This window comes from Arachis hypogaea, chromosome 17, assembly GCF_003086295.3.
Source record: "Arachis hypogaea cultivar Tifrunner chromosome 17, arahy.Tifrunner.gnm2.J5K5, whole genome shotgun sequence".
In the NCBI taxonomy this organism is placed as follows: domain Eukaryota; kingdom Viridiplantae; phylum Streptophyta; class Magnoliopsida; order Fabales; family Fabaceae; genus Arachis; species Arachis hypogaea.
In genome coordinates this window covers 117,532,346-117,542,993 of record NC_092052.1, presented here as the reverse complement: position 1 = coordinate 117,542,993, position 10,648 = coordinate 117,532,346, and the positions used below count along the sequence as shown (strand labels likewise).

The 10,648-nt window shown below is 34.7% G+C and overlaps 2 protein-coding genes across 2 annotated transcripts; one reads left to right on the top strand and one right to left on the bottom strand.

Annotated features, from left to right (window-relative positions):
* The first annotated feature begins 5,562 nt into the window (after positions 1-5,562).
* On the top strand, positions 5,563-6,219 carry LOC112764773 (uncharacterized). The gene has a single exon (XM_025810545.3). It carries the CDS (start codon positions 5,708-5,710, stop codon positions 6,101-6,103), a length of 396 nt encoding a protein of 131 aa, XP_025666330.1. The 5' UTR covers positions 5,563-5,707; the 3' UTR covers positions 6,104-6,219.
* Positions 6,220-6,825: 606 nt separating this feature from the next.
* On the bottom strand, positions 6,826-10,291 carry LOC112764772 (uncharacterized). Its single transcript, XM_025810544.3, has 7 exons — positions 9,724-10,291; positions 9,363-9,432; positions 9,208-9,267; positions 8,125-8,239; positions 7,842-7,957; positions 7,485-7,609; positions 6,826-7,218 (listed from the first exon to the last, which is right to left on the bottom strand). The coding sequence occupies exons 1-7, from the start codon at positions 9,798-9,800 to the stop codon at positions 7,095-7,097; spliced, it is 687 nt and encodes a 228-aa protein (XP_025666329.1). The 5' UTR covers positions 9,801-10,291; the 3' UTR covers positions 6,826-7,094.
* Between the last annotated feature and the right edge of the window lie 357 nt (positions 10,292-10,648).

Below are 10,648 nucleotides of genomic sequence, written 5' to 3'. Positions count from 1 at the left end.
ACTTCAAGGAGCTACCTGTTTCTCAAAGATCGACTTGTGTTCAGGGTACCATCAATTGAAGGTAAAAGAGGAAGACATTCCGAAAACTGCTTTTTGTACTCGCTATGGCCACTATGAGTTCTTAGTAATGTCCTTTGGTCTGACGAATGCGCCTGCAGCTTTCATGGACTTAATGAATCGAGTCTTCAAACCTTTCTTAGATCGCTTTGTTATCGTCTTCATCGATGATATCTTGGTGTATTCGAAAAATGATACGGAGCATGAGTATCATTTGAGGATTATGTTACAAACCTTAAGGGATCACAAGTTTTATGCTAAGTTTTCTAAATGTGAGTTTTGGCTTGATCAAGTGACATTTTTGGGGCATGTGGTATCAAAAGATGGAATCATGGTGGATCCAAAGAAAGTGGAAGCCGTTCAGAAGTGGCCAAGGCCTACTACAGTGACGGAAATTCGTAGCTTTCTAGGATTGGCCGGTTACTATCGGCGATTCATCGAGGACTTCTCCAGAATTTCGGCACCATTAACCAAGTTAACTCAGAAAAATGTGAAGTTTCAATGGTCAGAAGCTTGTGAGGAAAGTTTTCAGACACTTAAGGCTTGTCTAACCTCAGCACCAGTTCTTGTTTTACCTTATGGGTCTGGGGGATTCTCAGTCTTTTGTGACGCATCTCGGATAGGACTGGGTTGTGTATTGATACAGCATGGCCGCGTTATTGCCTATGCCTCACGACAACTCAAGAAGCATGAGCAGAATTATCCAACTCATGACCTGGAAATGGCAGCAGTCATTTTTGCTTTGAAGATTTGGAGACACTACCTTTATGGTGAGACCTGTGAGATCTATACGGATCACAAGAGTTTGAAGTATATATTTCAACAGAAGGATTTAAATTTGAGACAACGGAGGTGGATGGAGTTGCTAAAAGATTACGATTGTACTATTTTGTATCATCCTGGAAAGGCAAATGTTGTAGCAGATGCCCTCAGTAGAAAATCTATGGGTAGCTTGGCCCATATCACTCTTGCAAGGAGACCAATTGTTGAAGAAGTCCATCAATTGGAGGCCGGTGGAATTCAATTTGACCTTGGAGAATCAGGAGTTTTCTTAGGACATGTTCGAGCCCAATCTTCCCTAATAGAACAGATCAAGGCTGCACAACGTGATGACCCAAAACTAAGAAAGCTTATAGAAGATGTTCGCAATGGGAGGAACTCAAACTTTTCTCTTGATCAAGATGTCTTGCGTTGTGGTCAACGCTTATGTGTGCCAGATAACCACGACTTGAAGAAAGCTATTTTGGAGGAGGCTCACAATTCTAAGTATATCGTTCATCTGGGCTCCAATAAGATGTATCAAGATTTGAAACAATTGTTTTGGTGGGAAGGCATGAAAAAAGACATAGGGGTTTTTGTTTCTCATTGCTTAACTTGCCAACAGGTTAAAGCTGAACATCAAAGACCTGCTGGGTTATTGCAACAAATTGAGATACCTGAATGGAAGTGGGAAAGGATTACGATGGATTTTGTAACAGGTTTACCTTGTAGCTTTAAAGGTTTTGATTCAATTTGGGTAATTGTGGATAGAATGACAAAGTCAGCTCACTTTCTTCCGGTAAAAACAACTTTTAGTGCAGCTCGATATGCTCAACTTTATGTTGATGAGATAGTTAAGCTACATAGAATTCCAGTGTCCATTATTTCAGATCGCGGGCCCCAGTTTACCTCTCATTTTTGGAAATCTTTTCAAAAAGCGTTAGGAACTCGTCTGGATCTTAGCACAGCTTTTCACCCTCAAACCGATGGACAATCAGAGAGGACGATCCAGATATTGGAAGACATGTTAAGGTGTTGTGTTCTAGATTTTGGTAGAAATTGGGACAGCTATCTACCTTTGATCGAGTTCTCTTATAATAATAGTTATCAAGCCAGCATTCAAATGGCACCTTTTAAGGCTCTTTATGGGAGAAGATGCAGGTCACCTGTTGGGTGGTTTGAGGTTGGTGAGGTTAAGCTTTTGGGGCCAAATTTGGTACAAGATGCAGTTGAGAAGGTTCGCATAATAAGAGAACGTTTATTAGCAGCTCAGAGTAGGCAGAAGGCCTATGTTGATAACAGAAGGCGTAACTTAGAGTTTTCAGTGGGTGATCAGGTATTTCTTAGAGTGTCGCCTATGAAGGGAGTGATGAGGTTTGGGAAAAGAGGCAAGCTTAGTCCTCGATACATTGGTCCATTTGAGATACTGGACAGAATAGGTGCAGTTGCTTACCGCTTGGCATTGCCGCCTGAGTTGTCTATGATTCATCCAGTCTTTCACGTATCAATGTTGCGCAAATATCTTCCTGACTCATCTCATGTGCTTGCACCACAAGCCATAGAGCTGAAGGAAGATTTATCATTTGAAGAGGAACCAGTGGCTATAGTTGATCGCCAAGTAAAGAAACTACGTTCTAAAGAGATAGCGTCTGTGAAGGTTGTTTGGAAGAATCATTCGGTAGAAGAAGCAACTTGGGAAGTAGAGGACGCTATGCACGACAAATATCCGTATTTGTTTGAGTCCGAAGGTAACTATCACACTTATCACCGTATATAAATTCGAAATTCGGGGACCGAATTTTCTAAGGGGGAGAGAATGTAGTAACCGACAAGAAAGAAGAAAAAAAAAAAGAAAAGGGGGGAGAGCACGTGAGGGGCACATGCCCCCACTTAAACATTTATTTACTCTTCTCCGTGCCCCCCTCCTTCGACACTCCCCTTCTTTCTTTCATTTCTTCTTTTTATTTCTTCCTAACAACAACACTAAAAATCCTCTCTTCTCTTCCCTTCTCAACTACAATTCCTCATCTCTTCTCCTTGCATCAACCACCCTATATCATCAAACTCACCTTTATCATCTTGCTTTCTTTTCTTCTCTACTCTACCTCTTTTTATTCAAAATCTTATTTTCTCAAAACCTCCAAATCATGTGATTTCAACTTAATGAGTGAAGGAACCATTCAATCCTTGAGTTCCAATTATTATTGAGGCTTTAAGGTAACTCTTTGACTCAATAATTAGCCATATTTCCAATTCTTGTCATCTCTATATTTATGGGTATGTATAAATCCGAATTAGGGTTATTAGGGTTAGAAAATTTGGGACTTTTGTCAAGGTGAGCAAGATTATGTTAATTGACAATATTAGTAGCTCACAAATATTATTATTGTCCTATTTCTAGAGTTGTAGAATTATTGGACATCAATTGGTAGCTCGTTGACGCGCTCAGAGTTGCTTCCGGTTCTTTGGAATCAAGTTGTGAGTGGATATTATATCTATAATTGTTTTTTTAATATATTATTATCAATATTTTGTTGAATCATTAATTTTAGAGTTTGAAAATATTTTACTATTGTGATTTTTGAATTTTTGAAATAAATAATGATTCGTGAAACTCACAATTTTATAAAAATACACACGAGACGATATTTATATATTTTGTAAAGCATACATGTTTTTTTATTTGACTTTATTAAATTTTAATTAAATTTTAGTATGCATTCTTATATATATTTTTGACTTAATATGAAAATTTAGTAATATGTTATAATTATTAGAGATTTGTTATAAATGATTTGGTTTGGATTGGTTTGGGAGACTCTGACTAGAAAACCATAGTTAACGGCAGTTATGACGTTAACTTAGATGCATCTAACTCAGACCTCAGCTAGCAGGGGCGTTGCTAGCCCAACGTGTAGGCCACATGTTGGATCTGTTATACCGTACGGGCACACTAGAGGAAAGGGCTACCCTTAGAGGTGGAGCCGCCCCAGATGTGTAATATTTGATTTGATTTGACTTCTGGAATGAGAACTCCCATTTCAGTTCATTCTGCTTACTTATTTATCTATTTATTTGCATAGTTACTTAATATGGATTCCTCATCTCTGAAAAGAAGTATAATTTTCATGGTAAAACTTGTATTGTCTCGTGTGGGTTATAGATATAATGTTTGCTCACTGAGTTGCAAAACTCACCCTATTATATTCTCATATTTTTCAGATACAGGAGTCATTCCAGGTTCCATTCCACCTGCCCCTCAGTAGATCATAGTCATTTTGGTGAGCCCTTCTTCTTTCCAAGGGCTAAGTATTATGTAATGGAACCTTTGCTCAAAATTTAGATTATGTCAATGCTCCATATGTCACAGGCAGGATCCTCGTGTGGGTTATGCTATTTTGAATCTCGAACTGTTTATATAGTAATTATAAGTTAGTTATGTAAGACTTATGGATTTAACTATATACTCTAGTTATCAACTTGATATATATATATGATGCGTATTTTGGATATATGTGGTTATGGATGTAGTTGGAATGTGCTGTTGTTGTTGTCTATGGAAATGGATGTTTATTATTGATACAGGGAATTAATATTCATGTTGGTAAGGTCCTAGAAACAGAGGAGATTCTGTCCGTTTTTCTGAAATTTTGGTCATTTGGCTTGCTGAGGGACTTGTCCCTTGAGCGCCAGTCATGGCCAGGTTCGGGCCATGACAGTTATGGTAAGTTAATGCCACGTGGTACAAGATGATTGGTTGACGTGTCAGTGACACCTAGTACGCTACGTGTCACTTGACATGTAAAAAAGTTATTTATAATTAAAATAGTTTCTAAAAGTCTGGAGGTAAGTCATTTTCATCTCTAAAATTTTAAAAATTAATCAAATTAGTTCTTATATAATTTTTTTATTTTTTCATAATATTAAATTTAAAATATTTTTTGATAGTACTAATTTTAATATTTTCTTTTAGACTTTAATAAACAAAATTCTCTTTAGATAAAATAATAAAAATAATTAAATTATTATAAAGTTATTTTGTCATTTGCATTTTAAGATTTTATATTTTCAAATTATAATTTTTTTATAGTGAAATTTTTTTATTTAAACGAATTTATCAAATTATTATTGATTATATATTTAAAATTTAATATTTTAAATTTCACTAAATAATATAGTAGTTATTTTAAAATTTAAATCTTTTAAATTTTTTAAAATTATAATTTTTATTATTATTTAATTTATATGGTAAAACTCAATAATTGAAAAACCAATTTGTGGGATCACTTATTGAATCTTAATATTTTAACATAATTTTTTAAAAATAACTACTATATTTATTTAGTGAAATCTAAAAAATTAAAATATTTAAAATAAATACTATATTTATTTATTGAAATCCAAAATATTAAAACTTTTGAAAAAAAAAGTAAAAACATAACAAAATAAAATTAAATACATGTCATTTTTAAATATAAAATTTTGTTTGTTATTTATAAAAAATTCTTTTATTATTTCTTAGGTTTTTAAGCTTTTCTAAAATTTCAAAGTTTTTTTTTTCCCGATCATATAAACTTTTAAATATTATTTTTGTTAGTATTCTAGGCAAGGTTAATGGTAATGACTAATGAGATGGTAGCAAAGGCAAATTGTAGCCCCACCAATCCATTGAATGAGCATATAATCCCTCAATAGTGATTTATGGCCTATCAGCCAATCAATATCTCAGTCCCTTATCCAAATAAATACTCACTTTTCCTACCACCCCTTCATCATCATCATCTTTCTTCACATTCCTCCACACAGCACAGCTAAAGCTAACTGATCCACCAATAATTAATAACCATCACTTATTAGCTCTTGCTGAGGCAAAGGGTAACAAACTAAGAAAATGGCCATGGCAACAACTGTGCTCTCTGCTCATCAGAACATCACGGGAGCCACGCTGACATCAACCACCACCACCGCCAAGACCAACAAGAGAATAAGCAAAGTAGTGCACATAAGAGGTCTAAACTCATTTGGGGGTCTGAAGGCCACAAATGGAGTTGTCTCTATGGGACTTCCTTTGAGCACTGAGAATTGTTTTGCTAAGATGGTGAGTTCAGTGAAGGCCAACAAGGCCTCAAATGGAAAAAAAGGAGGAGCTCTCTCATCCACTTGCAATGCCGCAGCTGAGATATTCACCATTGCTGCCATCATGAACGGCCTTGTTCTTGTTGGGGTTGCTGTTGGCTTTGTTCTTCTTAGGGTTGAAGCCTGGGTGGAGGAGACTGAGGCTGAGTAAACTCTCTCTGGATCAGAATTCAGATGGTAGCAATATATTCATATTCATAATACTTGTATGTTTTGTATATCGAATGCTTTTCTTCTGCTTTGGATTATAACCTTTTTATTTGTCAACGTTCCATTTTTGTGGTTCTCGTAATTTAATCTCTGCTCATCAATAATTGATACCACCTAATCATTCATGAACTGCTACCATTAACAATCTTCTAAACTCTTCAGATGAATTTTTCATCAGTCTCGGCCTGTTTTAACTTTCAATCTATTTCCCTCAGGAAACAGTCCCGAGGGAAACCATCAAGTAGAAGATAGAACACTAATTGCACCCAAATCTCTGATATTTGTATTAGATTATTTTTGTGAACAGGGTCATGAACTTAACTCTCCAATTATGATATGCTTGAAGATTTAGTATAACTTTAACTACCTGCAGTGAAAAGGATGTATTGTTTTTTAGTAGTTGTACCGAATTAATTCGTAGAATGTAGTGTTTTTTCGTTTCCTCGGAAGTGGTAAACGTTTGTTTCTGCTTTAAGTTATCCCGAATGTTTTGTTGCAATGACAATAATGTCGTGGAGAATGTTTTTGTTAATATTTGGCGTATACATAAAGATAAGTATAGAAATTATATCAAACGCAGAACGTTTAGGTAATGATAGTGTAAAGTGTAAACCACATCATCTAATTTGTGGTAATCAAACTTTTATAGAAACATTGCAAGTGTAAAGTGTAAACCACATCATCTAATTTGTGGTAATCAAAATTTTATAAAAAGATTGCAATCAACAATTAACCGCAGGGAATACAGTAAGCGTGTCAAATAAAATCAAACTACCAAAAATTATCACGGACCAAACATCTAAATAAATAAAACTTTTTAAGAAACATGGCAGTTCGCACTGGTCTGTTGCTAAAGAAGCAGAATCTGGATCAAGACTCTAGCCATTCAATAATCAAACACGATTCTATCATTATATTACTAATCAGCTTTCTCACAGTGAAGGTCTTTGACAAGCTGAAAACAGTTGCCAACTTATAAACGCCATCACCAACGATGTGAAGAGTTCAAAACCTACGATTTTTGGAAAGTGCCATCCCAATCCACGCCTCAGATAGCTGCACAAAAACATATTTTAGCAAACACCAGAGACATATTTTAGCAAACACCACAGCAAATGAAACGCGAAAAGTGCAACTAATGACTTACTGAATAATGAATACCATCTAGCTAAGCAATGTATCTTATACAGTTATACTTTCATCAAACACTACATGTTTGGCCATCTTACCTAATGGACGATTTGTATATGGAAAAAAATGTGAAAATAAATCTACAGGCTTGCAGATTGACAAACACTAACTGTAATGAGTGAAGAAGGAACCTTGTGATTGATGGCATGGTTGCTACAATTCCTGCACATACGTATATTATGGGAATGAGGGTCTTGGGTTTATTTTTACGTAGCCACATTAAAGATCCCAGTGCAGCAAGGGATATGCTCAACACCTGCATAGATATAAGAGCAAAAACACTTTAAAACACAGATATTACATAAGAGATATACTGAATACAAATTAAAATTGTTCACCTATAGCACATAATATAACAACAAACTATTTTAGCATTGTAACCAATGTAGAATGTAGAATTATAAGAAGTTCCAAACTCATGGAGAATATTGACTACATTTCTTCAGCTTGACCTAACCGAAGTTATAACATTAAGAGAAATAACGTACCAAATTTGCATTAGCCTCCAGGCCCTGAAGAATGTAATCCCAAGTAAATTCTAATCCTCTAGCACCCACCCAAAGAGGTGCCAATCTATGTAGAACAGAATCAGCAAATGCCCAACCTGCCACAAGAAAAGTCCCATTAACACTGAAATAAGGATTAGAGATGCAGGGTAACACAAGGAAGAAGTACAAAGACTGCCGATATGAGAAAGTGAACATCACTTCCATGATATACATAAATATAACATTCATTTTGTTATATGATGATATAGCCTGCCAAACATACCAAGTCCAACTGCTTGGAATTTATGATTCTGAGAGATGTTCCTGTGAGTCAACTGGGCCAAGGCAAAATAAAGTCCCGCAACATCTATGAAACCTATTAAAGCCTTCAATAATTCCTGAAAAATAAAGCCGGTTGTTATCACTTAAGGTATTATGCGTAATGACTATGACTTAACACAGATGATAAATTCACAGCCACCAATTGTTATGTGCCATTGCACTCTGTTGTCATATACTTCAGAGGCTCAATTTTAAAGAACAATTGTTATGCAAAATGATGGTTCCTGCTTAATCCTATGTCTTTCATGCAGGAATGAGGACTCTGTAACTAGGTAGGGGAGGGAAAAAGATGAAACGGCCTTCATATTCTGAGTGTTGGTTTTTAATAGACAAAAAGTCTTCCCCCTAGGCTGGAAGGAATAAGTGTAACACACTCCACGAAACATGAAAACAAAGACAGTCACCTACATATATATAAATCAAGACATGCATTAAGATAAAGAGAAGATTTCTTACAAGTTTCCCAAAAAAAAAAGGAGGATAAGAGTTTCTACTTAATTTAATTGGCAAAACATGGCTACCCAATCCTTCAACTTATTTGTAAGGGAAACCCCCTTTTAAAGGACCATACTTCAAATCAACTAGAATTCAGCAGTCATGACTATGTGATATTATTTACCAAGTACTAAAATGAGAAGCACAACTAGCTGTATCCATGTAGCATGTCGGATAACATGATGTCACAGGGAGCAAGGTTCCTTATTTATAACTAATTTCACAGTTATAACTGGGGTTTGTTGCTCTATTTTTTACCAATTCTACTTATCAGATGTAAATGGGATGGAATAACAGACAGTTACATTCTTGAGCAAACCAAATACTAGAATGAGGTTCCTCCATTTTGATTTTGCAAAAACCTATTGTGTACCAAACATGACTCATGATACTGAAAACACCCACAAAATACCAAATTCATGAATTGATTCTATTGCAATGTAAAACACGATTAAAAAGCTATTTATCATGACTACTGTAACTTAAACTCACAACAATGAAAACGAACTCAAGCAATTTAGAAACATACCTGATATGGATCGAAGCTATCGCTTTCAGATACCTTGAGAAAAGTAGCCAGACAAATGAGCTGCCAGAGTATGCAAAGAAAAAAGATTCTGTCTTAGTTTCAGCAAATATTAAATTTAAAATGAAGATGATTGAGAATTCAAACTATTCGCGAACCTTAACCAATGCAGTTGCTAAATAAACTACGGCGGCTTTGATAGAGGTGCCGAGTGTATCATACTCAGATCTGCATACGCAAACTCATTACTGCACTAACACACAAGACCGTCCACAATATTTTTGTGATAAATAGGGAAAAAAAAGTTTGAGAAATCAAGTTAGTTCTATGAATTGATAGGGGCTTTGTGATGAGGTATGGATTAGAACTAGAAGCTGCAATTGTTGGTTATTTGATCGAATAGAAGCTATAGGGCATATAATTGAAATTTGAAGGGGTTAAGTGATTAAGCAGCTGAATCCAAAAAATAGAAATATACGGAAGCAAAGAGAATGAGAAATAATTAGATCTGAAACATACAAGGGAGTGGCGGAATAGTAGACGGCGTGGGGGCCGAAGGTGAGAATCGCGCAGTTAAAGAAGTGAAATAGCGTCATCCTCCTCCTCCTCCTCCTCCTCCTTCTTTTCTTCTTCTTCTTCTTCTTCTTCTTCTTCACTTGTCACTTTGAACTGCTCGGAACTCAGATCCAAAAAACACAGCACGCTCGCTGCCGCCACCACCACCCACTGCCACCACTATTAATCAACTAACGTGATAGCAGTTATTATGACGTAATATTTCTTCTCTAATCTTCTTCTACCTCCTAAGTCCTACCGAATCAAAATCTCTTATCTTTTACGATTAAAGCAAGGAAGGTGTTTTAAATTTTAACTTTTAACTTCAATAGTACGATGTTTTAACTTTTAACTTCAACAACCACAGCCAAAAAAGGGTTTGACTCCATTTAAAATTTTAGGGTTACAAATTTACAATAGATCATCATATTTTGATAATAATGCAGTTAAAATGTGAGGCTAATTTTCTTATATACTAGATGTATAGTTATCAAACCCGATTCGATTTGATCGTATTCGAAATTCGGTCACTAGATCATTAATTTTGGTTGGATTATCAATTAAACTGATAAAATAATTAACCCAAACAAATTTAGTTAAACTCGATAAAATCCAGTTAAATTCGTCCAAAATCGAATTAAACTAAAAAAAAAAAATTATTTTTTATACATAAAATGTATTACGTAAATAAAATTAAATTATATTTATAAATTTAAAAAATAATATTTTATTAGTTATAATATATGTTTTATTTCTATTATTGTTACTTTTATTTTTTTAAATATTTAAAAGTATAATAAATATAAATTTATAAATACTTGAAGAATATAATAAATATAAATTAATTAATGAGTTATTAAAATTTAAAATAATAATTAATTGAATATAA